General features: G+C 43.5%; 1 protein-coding gene across 1 annotated transcript in view; it reads right to left on the minus strand.

Moving 5' to 3' along the window:
* Positions 1 to 15119, minus strand: part of LOC138511076 (trichohyalin-like) — a 3831204-nt gene that overhangs the window by 259292 nt on the left and 3556793 nt on the right. The window contains exon 34 of the mRNA XM_069626576.1: positions 4233 to 4365. Coding sequence (XP_069482677.1) covers positions 4233 to 4365 — 133 coding nt within the window. The remainder of the gene's footprint in view (positions 1 to 4232; positions 4366 to 15119) is intronic.

Here is a 15119-nt window from a genome sequence, read left to right on the forward strand (position 1 = left end):
TCCCAGAAACAACCCCAAACTAACAACAGGACTAGTGAAACACACTGGGAGCAAACAATAGAGATTAGGATGTGTCTTGGCCTCCCACCAATTCAGAAAGTGGGTATTTCAGAAACAGATCCAAACAAAAGAAAGTAGCCTAACCAATAAGCAATATTTCAATAAAGGCATGGTCTTGACTTAGTACAAAATGCCTGGACTGAGGTGAGTCATTTGCCATGGCCTCCTCAGTTGCCAGAAAGCCGAGAGGTACTCTAATCCTACGTGGAACTCAGCAGCTGCCTCTGGTGTTGAAGACCAGCATCTGTTTCTCCCTGATGAATCAGAAAGTATTGTCCCTATTGCGACAAGTAAGAAGCCATGCCACAATTGGGCAAGGTTGCACCCCAGTGTCGATCTCAAACTCTGATGCAGTCTACCAACCAGAAAGAGAAAAGACATCTGCTCTGTAACAAATATGTCCTTGATAATTTTCTCAATGAAAAGCTCCATAGTCACAATGAATGAGAATTCCAACAAGTATGAGCACATTATGCCTTCCAGCCTTACCTACGAGCTCTTCATTTTTTGCCCCTACTATCTTCAACAAATTGGTGATCTTCATTTCCAGTCCAGCCACTGTAGCAGTGTTCTCTACTCCAGATATTTGGTGTTCTGCCTCATCAAGCCTATTCCTCTGGTGGTAAGGTGTGCTTGTAGAAACTCAACTTTGCATGCCATATTGTCTAATTTGCTGTTGATGCCGCTAATGCCTGCTTTAAGCTTCAAAAACATTCCTCTGCCCCCCCCCCCCCATTGCTTCTGTCTGGCAGCAGGCATTATTCTATTTTAGTATTAGAGGCTCCAGAGGGGATCTGCTACTTTTATTTTTACTTCAAATGATAGTTTGGATTGGTGTCAATCTGATTTGCACATAATGATCTCAGTCAGCAGCCTACGTCAATGAATGAAGAAAGTATCAACCAATTAGAAGCACTACACCCTGGCAACAGCAACACTCCACTTCCGAGTTTTTTATAGGGCTTACTATTTAGGGACATCTAGGCGGGGAATGCACCGATGGCTTCCAGAGCCGACAAATCTCAGAATAAAGAAACAGATCTCCAGGCCCAGCATCTCCCCTAATCTCACCTTCTACATTACTGGCAATGAGCCATAGAAGTCCTCAGTGTTATCAGGCCCTCTGTCGCTGCTTCCTAGACACGTGTCGGACAAGTGTCCCACAGTGTACCGTACGGGCCGCAAGTAAGGAGGGCACCGCTGCCAAGCAGGATGAACGGGGGCTTCCACCTGACAGGCTACAGGGGAATGCAGTGCTCTGCTCCTAAGCCTTGGCCATGCAAAGCGGGCCACACCATTGCAGGCTCGTCGCAGGACCCTGTCACCAGCAGGCCTCAGAGACACTGCAGCACTCAAAAAGCATGGTCCTTATGGATCCATATGGCCCTCCCCCTCACTCCAGGGCACTCCATACAGGCCCAGGAAATTGATTAACAGGTATGATGCAGGTTGTATTTCGGATCACAAATGTCGGTATCAAGGCACAAGAGTGGCGCCCCCCTCCCCCCACGCCCGCCCCTTCCTTTTCACTTAGTTTTTCTTGGACAAATCGCACTGCTGGGTGGAATGGGGTGGGTTCCATTGCACTCCTCTAGCTGAGAAACCAGGTAAGACATGCACAACCCACCGGAGGTTCTGTCCAGCATGAGTGGGAGCTGTGTGGGTCCCCTATTTTTACATCTCCTGAAGGAAAGGGATTTTTCCAATATTCTAAGCTCACCTATACATTTCCGTCCCCCAACAAATCTGCAGAAAAACTAGAAACAACATTTGCTCAAAACTCTTTGGACTAACATGCAATTCAGGTACCATGGTAGAGGGCAACTCACAGCCAAGCGAGAAACAAAATGAATGACAATGTGCAGCCATTAAGCATCCCCAACAAATGCCCCACCAGAATGAGCATAAATAACATGCAGGGTCTCCTCCAAATGCTACAATAAGCAGCATAGGGCTCCTTGGAGGGGAACATATGATTTCAGTCACTGCCCAGACTGAGTGATGACACAATGGTCAAAGATAAACATAAGCAAAGTATGCAACAACTAAAGATAAACACAAGAAGGGGGAAATGGGTCTTTCAACAACACCAACCTTACTGAGGTCACACAATTAAATGGATAGCTGGCTCTCGAAGAGGGAGATTTAAGAGTGCTGAAATCTCTCATTGACCCTTCTCAGTCCTCTGATATTAATATCAGATTAGTGGGGGTGATTTAGCTCTTCTCAGACAGAACAAAAAACATATTTTCCAGAGCGTTACAGAGGTGGAAAACTCTCTGACAACTTGTTATTTCACAGAAGGGGCTGAAGATGCAAAAGACCAGGCAAAGAGGAACAACCTGCAGGTAGGGGGACACCTGAATGTGAGGAAGGCACCATTCTTGGAGAAAGGTTTCCAAAAGGTGATTCTCCTACATCAATATCTGAGACTTTGCATAGAAGTAGCCCACAGAGCACTGTTGCGACAAGTACGGTAGGGAGCATCTTCCCTGACCCTGATAGTGAGTATACTTAGCTATAGAGACAGGTCAACAGTTTAAAATGAGATTCTGAAAATTGGTTCCATACAATTCAATTAAATCTCTTCAACAGGGACATTTCATAGTGCTGAAATCTACCACAGATCCTCCTTAGTCCTCAGGTACAAAGATCAGGTTAGTGGGGGGTGATTTAGCTCTTCTCAGATAGGACAAACACCATATTTTCCCCAGGGTTACTGAGGTGGAAAACTCTATGACAACCTTAAAGGGACAGGTGACAGAACTCTTTATAAACACTTGTTATTTCGAAGCAACGGCTGAAGATGCAAAAGACCAGGCAAAGCGGAACAACCTGCAGATGGGGGGGGGACTCCTGAAAGTGAGGAAGGTGACATTCTTGGAGATAGGTTTCCAAAAGGTCATTCTCTGATATCAATATCTGAGACTTTTGCATTGAATTAACCCATCGAGCACTGCTGCGCCAACTAACATCGGGAGCATCTCCCCTGGAACTGATAGTAAGAACACTTAACTATAGAGACGGGGAATCCTGCAAATTGGTTCCATATATTTCAATGCCACAGAATACAAGCATATACGGACTAGACACAGTCAGTCCAAAAATCCTGGACAATCTTTGAAAGGAATCCATGTTGTTATACCAGCCAAACTGAAGGTTCTGGGATGAAAGTTTTTTTGTATTTCTTTGGGACACCCCAGGAGACATTGGATTCAACAGAGAAGAAGATGGCAGAAAGGAGATCCCAAAATTGTCCAAAACGCAAGTCTGTGGTGACAAAATCAAAGTGACTCTCCTTGGGAAGAACAGGATCCGTACGGTCCCCTAGGGGACTGTAACTGAGCTGACCTGTAGACTGTAGGAACAAGATGAAAGGTCACTGGGGTTACAGATTAAAGGACATCCCATTCTGAACAGTAACGATGTGGCACTGGCTTTGGGGGAATTGTAGAAGAATAGTGGCATAGTATAGCAGTGTACATGAGAGAATCAGTGGAGAAAGAGATGTGACAAAGAACGGGATAAACAAAGGACTTCAAACACAGGTATTGGTTGTAAGCAAAGCATATTGGTCACAATGACAACTGAAAGAGGAAAAAACGAAAAGTGCAGATGTTTCCATCAAGGAGGTAAGGGCATGAAACATAAAAAGGGCAAGGGTGATTTAAAAGGCTCAATAGCAGTCTCTAGTAAGGTCCATCCCTAGCAAAATTCAATAAATGCCCATAAGAGTTGAACAAGATTTTTTTTAAAGTCACAGTCTAAAACACAAAAGCACACACAATTCCTGTGTTGGCTCTCCTGAGCCTGAGAGCCCCCATCATGAAGTGTATTGTAAATTAGTGTAAAATGACCATCAATTATTCGCTATTGGTCGTAGGTGGATATTTAGGCACTCCTCAGTATAGCCCCCCATCAAGGGAACAATCTCGTTGAAGATCTTTACATGGTTATGGACAACCTAGGGAGTCTCTGGACTGTTGAGACGCTGGCGCCAGTCTGTATGGGCAATTGTAATGAGTATCATTGGTGGACTTGCCAATCCCACCAGGTACAGTTTAAACTGTGACAGAACAGAGTGAGACAGATAGAGACAGAGAGAGTAAGAGTGTGATTTTTAAACAATGGATTTTTAAAACATATTTTCTTGCAATGAGAAAGGCAGTTACCGAATCTCTTGAAGCTGCCCTGGTGGGCATATATGCTGATAAAGGCCCGGCAAGCATCCCTTGGTGGAGCTTGTTAAAATCCAATTCTCTCTTCAATTCTTCTTTCCTTTTTCTCCCCCTGTTTCCTTTAGCTCTACATGAATTGTTGTGAAACATAAAAGTCAATATGAAAAGAGAAGTTATATTCACCTGAAAACATACAATGTAACCTTAATGAATATATTTTAAGCATAACCATTGTTCTTACTTTCTTTAACCATTTGTAGAAAATAACTTTTCTCAATAACTATTGAACCCTTGTCTGAAACAATCTGAAAATATTCCACAGCAATTCATAGTTTAAAAAATGTTTACTTTGAACAGCTTTGAACGTGGGGTTTTCCTATAGGAAAGAAATAATAATAATTCAGCCCAAATATCTGAAAATTGGCTGCTTCGATTTTCTCAATGTTTGGCATGTAACTAGATTTCATCAGGAATTGGTGCAATGTAAAAATCGACTTGGCCAATTTTGAGATACTAAGGTTTTAAATGTATCCATATATGACACATGCACAGAATGAATGTGCATCTTTCATTCGAACTGTACACAGATCATATGAGTTTTACAGTTTGTGCATTACACAATTAATATCTCCTAAAAACTCACATCATGGCAAGTGACAACTGACTTTGATGTCAGTTTTAAGATGATGGAACAAATGTACACTTTTTCACAAGAACTATACCAAGAGGAGTATGAGTTTCACAGTTACACAGCTTGCCTCAAAGTCAAGGATGATTTTGCACACGCTCCTACTACAGATAACATGTGGGCATATGACACGCGCTCTCACATGTACCTATGGCATATGAACCTATGACACATGCACCTATGACACATGCTTCTACGACAAACGCTTCAAGTCACGGGCATAGCAGCTGCTACAAAACAGGTTCCCTTGATGTTGCAATGCTAAAATATGGGGAGAAGGCTATCACAAGCTGGTGACCACCGACATTTCTGCAGTCAAACGCAGAATGGCTACACATCTGGCGCGGTAGGCCACGAGAGACCTGGTCAGCCCGCCGGGTGATCCAGGGTCACTTCTGAAGGCTCAGGATGGCTGGATCCTTGAGAAAGCATGGAGACTAGTTGGTCCCACTAGTTCAAGGGCTGAAGCACTGCTCGGCGTCTTTGGTCACTTGGCCAGACTCAGGAATGGATGCTGGGACACTTCAGGAGTCGATTTTCAGATCTTCAGCTGGCTGTTCTTTTTCAAGGGAATCTTTGTTCCGACGATGATCTGTTGAAATGGCTCCAGAGGTCCCCTTCTTATCCAAAATCTGAGCAGGAAGCAATTCCAAGCCCACCAATGGTACAGATCTTCACCGTTGCTTTGGTGATTTAAATGTCCCAGGCACAGGTGTGTGCTCACTGCCACTAGAACGCAGCCTGTGCATGTGGATTCCCATGCTCTGCATAACTCCACTCCTCTTCCTCGTCCCAGTGTTGTGGGAATTGTGGGAATAGTGGGAATAGCAGTCTCTTCCAAAAAACACTGTATGAATGTTTGCAATATGTTTTAAAGACAAACTAGGTTTAGAAGAAGAGTATGTGGAAGTTGGAAGCATTTCTTTCATAATTTTAAAAGGCTGGTTAGATTTTGAGAGTTGGTCTTTGGAATGTAACAAAAGATTTGTACTACTCTCAATGAGTGGAAGAGGGAAGGTATTACAATAGGCTGTTAGGGAATGGGGAATCAGAGGTGAAAGAAAGGAAAGGGGGATACCATGTCTCACCTGATGATACCACAACTCCCTCCAGGAGGTCATCTCCCCTCCTGTAATCCTCCCTCATATAACCGCCCCAAGTGTCAGGAACATGTAGTGGCTGCGGTACTCTTGCTACATGGGAGGAGGTCACCGCCGGGAAAGGAGTGATGATACCATTGGATTCATGGCTAGCATATGTGAAAAATGTCCTCCTTCATAATCAGACCCCCGTTGGTCTGCAGCATAGTTTGAATAAACTGCAAGATTTACATGTCGGAGGTGGCCTCTGTGATTTTAGTTGAGGTGCGGCTTGACACTTCACGTTTCTGATACTGAGAGGTTCTTTCCTCTCCCCATCTCCGCTCCAGTCTCGGTCCCAGCGTGTGTCCAGCTGGAGCAGGAGCTGACTGAGGGCGAAGCGCTGAGACACTGTGAGATGCTGTGAAGCAGGGTGAAGCGTAGCGAGGCCCGGTGGAGAAGGTGGCGCCAGGTGGCTGGTGGCCGCAGACCAGGAGTGTTAATCGTATTCTCCTGTGATTTCTACTACAGTGACTATTTGCATACCGTTTCCCACTTTCCACGGTAAGGCAATAGGGCATTAAGGCAGTAAGGTAGCAAAGCGTTCACCTGTTAGCGAGTTGAGGTGATCGCCTTGACAGATCCTGCCTTGGCAGCTGATCTGGGGAGAGAATTCATGGCTGGAATTATGAGAGCTTGAGCTGCAAGTTTTCGCACTATTATTCGTTTTCTTTGTCCGTTTTATCTATTTATTTTAATGTTTTCCCCTAACATTACTGCATTGTGAACCGATTTAAAACTGACAGATTCTTTCTGCCAGATTGCTCTTTTGTTGTGTTTTACGTTACGAAGCGAAGATAAAATGTGCTGATGCTAAAAGTGAGAGGTGGGTGAGACTGTGAAACAAAGAGATTGTTACATCGTAACAATGCGCACCCAGAAAGCCTGTCTCATTTTAGGCAACCCTTTGAGCTGTAAATGTTGCCATTGTTGGTTGCAATAACGGACTAAAAGATGAAAACAAGAGGAAAACGAATTAGAAGTCCTACTTTGAATAAGGCGAGAGTGACTGCAGCTCCAAGGAAAAGAAAGGTGGTGAACATTTTAGCCCCTATAACACCCGCAATTCAGTTGAAAATTAAGTCGTTTTTTATAGGAGACAAGCAGGGAAATGAACCTGCCAGTATAGTGGCTAACCCCTCTTTGACTGGAGGTATAGAGCAGGACTCAATAATATCTATTGATAATAATGGGTCCCTCTTGAATCTCTGTCATGTTGCCAAAAGGAACTCTTGGCCCCAGTAGATTTTGAATCTGACAATTTGGTGTCCTCTAATCTCTCCCGGATGCCTAATCTGGAGAACTTTATGACATCATTTGAATCCGCTCCTGGGGAAAGTGAGACAGAAAATGAAAGCAGAGATGGGGGAGAAGGAGAAACGATTCCGGTCAAGGAAGGGAATCAATTCCCTAATAAGAGGAAAGATCTTGAAATATTGGAAGCAAAAATCAACACTCTCTTCCAACTATGTGCTAAGATGGCCGAGGAACAAAAGTCCACAAGGCATGAACTGGGGGAAATTTCGTTATTCTTGAAAAACTCTAAAGCCCTGGTGTACGAGGATGTGATAAGCCACAAGATGGACCACACAATGAGTGCCACGTCTTTGCTGAGGATGAAAATTAAAGAGCAAGAAAGTGCCTATGAGGTGGCAGAGTCAGACAGTGGAGCCTTGGAATCAATCTGCGCAGAATGAACCTTGCTCCATGCCCCAGAATCATCTCCTCGAAAGCTAAGGCATATAAAAAGGGCCCCAAGCATAACAGGAGCACTACTAGGTTGGAGAAAGAGACAGAGCTTGAGAGCCGGCCCAAGCAAAAGCAGCAAAGGATTTTGTTACCACAAATACTTTTCCTGATGGTCAGAGTAGACAGATCCTGTTCAAGGGCCCATTGGATGGTTGGGTTACAAAAACCTCGTCCCCACTTAAAAAAAGGAAATAATATGCTCAAGCCCCTGGCAGGGAAGGATCAAAAATCTTGGAGGAACAGTAAGCCGCAGGAGCGGTGTTATTTTCTAGAGCTGCAGATGGGAGGTGTGGAGAAAATCCACCACCATTATTGAAGGCGACTAAACCCCAGGAAATTCCAATCTTGAAAAGGGCAAATACAATGCCATCTATAGCCATAGATCACGATAAGGAGGTGACTCCTCTAATGTGGGCAGACCGAGTTGAGCAATTGAGAGCTGCGATTAAGAGCAAGTAGCCCCAAATGAGTGACATGACTTGGTGTGCTGACATGACTCATATCAAGTTTGAGGAGAAAAATACGACGACATCCTGCCCTTTCTTGATGGTTGTTGGAATTACTTCATATGATCCCTGATCTAGCTATGATTTTTCAAGAATTTAACTGGCCAAACTTGATAGTCAGGATAATTGGGCAGTGGCAACACTGGGATCTCCAGTGGTAGTTGAGAGAATTTGTAAAAATGCAGGGGTCTTGAACCAGTTGGGATTTGAAATTCAGGTTTTTTTGCCAGAACGGCATAAATTTGAGGAACTGGATGGAAGATACCCTGCAACATATGTTTCTAGCAATAAGAAATGGGAGACAACTATTGCCCTTGGGAGGTACCGGGGAAGATGGGCGAATATACCCATGCAAATCCAGTGACAGGTTAAGGGGCCTGCTATAACTGGCTTTTTTGTAGCTGTCTTGGAATTCAAGAGGGCATGGATCATTTCTCTAAAATCTAGCAACAATGAATACTTTAAGAACTATGTCCTGGTTCTGTCTTCCGGAGACATGGTTATGTGATCCTTTTATGATGGATGGATATACTCTGATTTTTCGATTGGCAAAGCCGCCTGTGAAAGGCTGACTCAAAGGTGGTTTATTTTTTGGAGCCTGAGCCCCTTATAATTTGGTTGAATTAGTTCAATGCCCTCCAAACCCAAATTTCTTAGTAGCTATCCTCACAAACCCTGATAAGACCTCCCCCCTAATATTAGTTGCAACACTTTATGACCCTCCAGGGGGGCCTAATTCAGCAGAAATCATGGATACCATGACAGCAACTTTGAGAGCCTGGGTGGCTAAACATCCCAGTACAATGATGTTTATTACAGGGGATTTCAATGTTGATTGTGCCCAGGCCCAAGAGATAAAACAAGGACTTAGTACAAATAAGAAGCAGAGGGGGAGGGGGAGGGCAGGGGAATGGCTGTGAGCCATGTACCTATGGAGGTGGATTTGGGCTTGCAATCAACTACCTGGTCAAATGGCCAGGTGAGTAGTCGAATAGGCTTTATATTTTTCAATGCCCAGTTGGATAGGTTAAATCCGCGGTTGGAGATGAGGGTAACTGAAGTTAGTGACCATGCAATGTTGATAGTCTCTGCCAAAAACCTTACACAAACCGATAGAAGTAGGTTGATACGTAGGTTGGAGGATAACACTGGTGGTAATCGCTTTTGCTGGTCAACAAGCAGGATTAAAAAACTGAACACCCAGTTGAGAGGCCAAGAAAGTCTGGGGAGAGGGACTCAGATACAGGATATGAAAGAGTCAATGGTGTAACAAATACTGCGGAAGAACAGCTTTGCTAAAAGGGTTACCACTCAAAGTGCCTCTCGTAGATTGGGGGAATGCTAGGATACAGAGATTGCCAGACGAAAGATCGAGCTAAATTCTGCCCGTCAAAGCATTGGTAAAAACACCTCTCCTATTTGGTTCGAAAACAGAGATAAGGCAGCAATTTTGAAGAGTAGATATAAGAACTGGGTAAAAAGCCAGGATGAGGGGTGGACATTTATAAACAGATTGATCAAGACTAATGATTCCAAGAAATGTTGGCACTGGTTGGTGAATGCCCAGACAAATCCTAATGCAGCTAGGAAGCTAATGGCTGTCACAGAAGGTAGTTGGTTGGACTACATGAAGCAACATTTCGATGGTCCTCACAGTATTCATGTAAATCCCAGACCTATGGTTAACACCAAGGTCAATGAATATCTAGAAACGGTAGACATGGAAGCAAGAATTAGACAATTAAAGGCATCTGCCGCTGTTGGTCCGGACAGCCTTTCGAATCTGGTATTAATGGAAGACCCGGAACTATGGGCTTCCATATTAAAACAGATATTTTTGCAAATCTGTCTAACTGGCAGAATTCCAGAGACTTGGACGAGCACCATCTTAGTCCCTGTCTTTAAGAAGGGCAAGTGTCAGCAGCTCAAAATTATACACTATTGGCCATGATGGACTGCAGTGGGAAAATATTCATCAGCATTTTGCTGGGAATCCTTTCAGCCTGTGTGGTGGATAAAGGACTCCTGAGCTACCATCAAATTGGTTTGAGGAAGGGGTGTGCCACAACCCACGCAATTTGGACACTGGTCACTTTAATTTCAGATACTATGCTTACATCTGACATGGCCTTATATGCCTGTTATGTAGACTTCACTTCTGCTTTTGATAGTGTGCAGCGAGACAAGCTATGGGAAATGTTGGAAGAGTGGGAAATGGATCCATTGCTGCTCTACTTCATTAAAGCCCTCTATAGTTCTACAGTAGTGAGAATTCGTCTCTCGCAGGATGGGGAGAGAACTGATACCATCCCAACGATGAGGGGCTTGAAGCAGGGGTGTGCGTTGGCCCCCCTGCTATTTAATCATTATCTGTCCCTCTTCGCAAGAAAGTTGGGCTGAATTCTCCCCCTTTATTATTTATGGGAATAAAGGCCTGGTTTGCATTTTGTATGCGGACGATGTGGTGGACTTGGACAGAACCAAAGTCGGCCTACAAAGGTCGCTGCGGTCACTGTCGGAGTAGGTAAGCACCCTTGGTCTAAGACCAAACATCAATAAAAAAAAATCATGGTTTTTGGAAAAAGGGCCAGAACTATTGCAAAGTATGAGTGGTTCCTTGGGGAGGTGGGGGGAGTGGAAATGACCTTGGAGTACAAGTACCTGGGAATTGTCATTAGGACTAAATTCTCAGGGGCAGGTCTCCTTGAGGAGGTAACCCAAAAAGTGCGGAGAAAATGTCCTAAGGAAATCCATTGATGAGCAGGGCAGAAGGTGTATGCAGGCTAAGATTGTGGCCTATAAGACCACCATAGTTCCTTCCATGCTATATGCATTACAGGTTTTCCATGGAAATGGGTGGCCGCACTGGGTAGGCTGGAGGAAAAAATATTACAATCAATGTTAAATTTACCATCCTCCACCCCGGTCCAGGCTATTAGGCTTGAATTAGGAGTGAACTCACTGTTTGCCGCATGGTCAATGGCCTCTGCTAAACTATGGGCCAGGATAAAGTTTGAGCTTGGTGGATCAGACTCCTTGCTCTCTTTGTCCTGTTTACATGCCCATAGATATTCCAAGAGTGAATGGTTCTCTGATTTAGAAACGCATACTATGCAATGCTTGGAAGATATAGGGGTGAATCTTGTTCCAACATCTTGGTTGGAATATAATATAGCCAGGATACCGGCCAAAGCAAAGGCGCATGACATTGAACTTGCTATGAGCCATCTTAACGCTTTGGGAAAGTTCCATGAATATAAGCAGAATGCCTTTGTGATACAGCGCCCTAAATCATATTTGATAAAAAGACGGTGTCCGGGTTTGATAAGGTTTATTCTCTCAGTCAGGCTCCAGACCATATCGGTCTTGGAAAACACAGGATCCTGGATGGGGATACCATATGAGTGTACACTATGCAGTCTCTGTGCGAAAGATATTGAATCTGCCCGGCACATTTTAACTCATAGTCAAGTGCTGGAAATATTACATGAACGAGCACATGAAAAATATTGTAATTATGCATCTGATTAGTTCTGGAGTATTTTATTTGGGGCCGAGTGACTGGTGATCTCTGCTGCTGCGATGTATGTCTGGGAAATAGCCCAGGGAAAACGTACTGCAACCTTAGAGTAAAGGGGTAACAAAGGTAATATGGAGACAGAATTCGAGTTCACTGATGTTATCTGGCAGTAATGCTAAACAATGGCATGTTTATTGTTTACAATGATTTTATTGTGCACTAGATGGTATGGTGCTTTTTATGATATATGGTTGTTATTAGAATCTAAGATACTTGAATGCCGACTGTGCTATGTGACATTTCTCTGGATTTGCTGGTGCGCGCGGATTTTCTTAAGGATCTGGTGATTTATCCTGTGACCATGTTCAAATAGAAAACTATGACAAAGATGTGAACTTTTGGACTGATCCAATAACTTGAAGAGTGCATACTAATGGAACAACACAACAAATGGTGATTCACTTTACCAGCGCGCCCAAACTAGATTTCGATTCAGGTGAAAACCACAATTTTTGAGTTGACAAACTCTTGATGCATGGATTATATCCACTATACTTTACAATACCGAATCGGGTTAGGATCGCAAAGAGTAGACTGCTTGCCTTGAAAATGATCTATGCTTGCCTTGAAAACGACCTAGGTCAAAACACGTGTCGGCTGACTTCCTTGGAAATAAAATTATGTTACTGATGCAAATTTGCCTTTATCATTCATTTTTCTATATAAAGAGTGCATCCATTTTTCAGGCAGTGCACGACTCACCAATTTCAATTAGTTACATTCAACCTTTGAAAGGTGCCTGGAGCCTTGTGTAGTCCAAAAATCAGTGCCTTGAACTTAAACAGTCAAATGGGGGTGGAGAAAGCTGTTTTCTCCTTGTCCTCTGGATTAATGGAAACCTGCCAGTATCCCTTTGTCAGTTCAATTGTGTAGAGGTAAATGGAATCTCCCAATCGATCAATTAGATCATTTATCCTGGGCATAGGATAACCTTCGAATTGGAAGATGGCGTTCACCTTTCTGAAGTCAATGCAGAACCTCCATGATTGATCTGGCTTGGAAACAAGTACTATCGGAGAGGACCAATGGCTCTGAGATGGTTCGATGATATCAGATTTCAGCATATTCTCCACCTCCGCTATAACTACTTCCTTTCTGGATTCGGGTATCTGGTAGGGTTTTAAATGGACCGTTATTCCTGGGGGTGTGCTGATGTAATTAAACCCTTCCATAACCCTCCCAGGCTCAGCCCTGAAAACATTGGGGAATTGCTCTAGCAAATCTAACAGGTCATTTCTTCGGTTCTGAGGCAGGTCAGAAGGAATTAGACTGTATTTATCAGATTCTTACACTAATAGGCTGGTTAGTACTATTGTAATATTTTTAACTGGGTCTTCTCTCCACTCTTTGAGGAGATGTATGTGGTATATGTGTGTTTTAATTCTTCTGTCAAGTTTGGACACACTATAGTCACACAGCTCTGTCTGCTGTATTACCTCATAAGGACCATGCCATTTGGACATCTTATTCTCAGATGACAAGGGGAGAGAGAACAAGGACCTTTTGTCCAATGCAGAAGGATCTGAGTAAGGCTTTCTTATCATGTTACTTTTTCTGATTCATCCTGGGTTTTGATCATTTGGGTTTGGACTATTGTTCTTACTGTAGCCATGTACTCCTTTAACCTTTGGGCAATTTGGTAAAGGGGTACGATGGATTTTTCCCGCTCTTCCCAAGTTTCTTGTAACATGTCAAGGACATCCTGTGTCTCTCTACCATTTAATAGCTCAAAGGGGGAGAACCCTGTTGAGCACTGTGGGGTTTTTCGAATGACGAAAAGGGCCCAGGGTGTCATGACATCCCAATCTTTCCCGTCAGCCTCAACTTACTTTTCAAGATGTATTTCAAGGTCTTATCGAATCGTTCCACCAATTCATCAGTTTGTGGGTGATAAATGGAAGTTCTGAAAATTTTTAAATGTAAAATGTCCTTCACTTCTAACATTAGCCAACTCATGAAGATAGTTCCCTGATCTGTTAATATTTCCTTCGGGAACCCAACTTGTGAGAAAAATGTGATCAAATGTTTAAGAATCTGTTGAGTCGTATTATTACGTAGTAGAAATGCTTCAGGGTAACGAGTTGCTTAATCCACTATTAGCAATATGTATCGATTCCCCACTTTTGATGGTTCAAGAGACCTAACAATGTCCATACCTATATGTGAAAAGGGTATATCAGTGATTGGTAAGGGTGTAATGGAACTGGAATGGGCACTGAAAACTGGTCTTCTGGCAAAGGGCACAAGTAAACACAAACTTTTTTATATCGGCGTAGATCCCTGACCAGTAGAACCAAGTTAGTTGATATTTCTGCCTCGGTTTTTGCTGTTCCTAGGTGAGCCCCTGTCAAATGAGAGTGAGCGTTCTCTAAGACCATCCTTTTGTGGGGTTTGGGTAACTTATCTGTGACTGGGTAGTGCCATCCGGACCAGTACATCCTCTATATAGTAGTCCAGCCTTTAGGGGAAAAAATGGTCCTCCTTTTTCTCTGCCCTCCTCTTTGGGTAACACCTGAAGGAAAGATTCCGCCAGTAAGGGATCATCCCTTTGAGTGAACGGCAGATCAGGAATGCCTTTGGCTTCCTCCCCATGGGGTTTAGGTATTAGTACCTTAGAGGTGCTTGAGGATTCTAAGTATGCCTCTCCAAAGCCTTTGCTTCCTCTCTCAGTTTTGTCAGAATGTTTAATTTGTTGTGGTTTGGAAAGTAGGGCTCTTTCGAGGATCCCCTGAGCTACCCTTTCTCCTGCCTTTACTTGATATGCGTCTTTCCCCCTGTTTTGAACTAATATTTATATATATATTTTTATAGCCCCTATAATCAGGATATATGATGCCTGGTAAGATATCTAGGCCATAGCTCCAAGCAAGACCAGATTTAGAGGCAAGTCTAATGCAAGTTTCTGGTGGAGGTATTAGGACCAAATCAGTTGGTATCAACACTCGGTCCTCTGGTTGTATCAACTTCCCCTGCTTCTGCATAAATCAATCCAGACTGAGTGCTCTGTAGCTAGTGGTTGATCGGAAGAGCTGTTGCTACGTTTTTCAAACTTGAGGATTCCCCTGTTTGTGTCTACTGAGCCCGATCCCATTACTGACACCATATGTGAGGAGTTAGGAATGATACTCAGACACAAGTTAGACAGGATTTTGCCTAAAGACATTTATTAGAACACAAAAGGGGGATGGGGAAGGCCTCGCTGTCCCTGCACTAGCAGAG

This window comes from Ambystoma mexicanum, chromosome 6p (assembly GCF_040938575.1).
Source record: "Ambystoma mexicanum isolate Mex_15411 chromosome 6p, UKY_AmexF1_1, whole genome shotgun sequence".
In the NCBI taxonomy this organism is placed as follows: Eukaryota; Metazoa; Chordata; class Amphibia; order Caudata; family Ambystomatidae; genus Ambystoma; species Ambystoma mexicanum.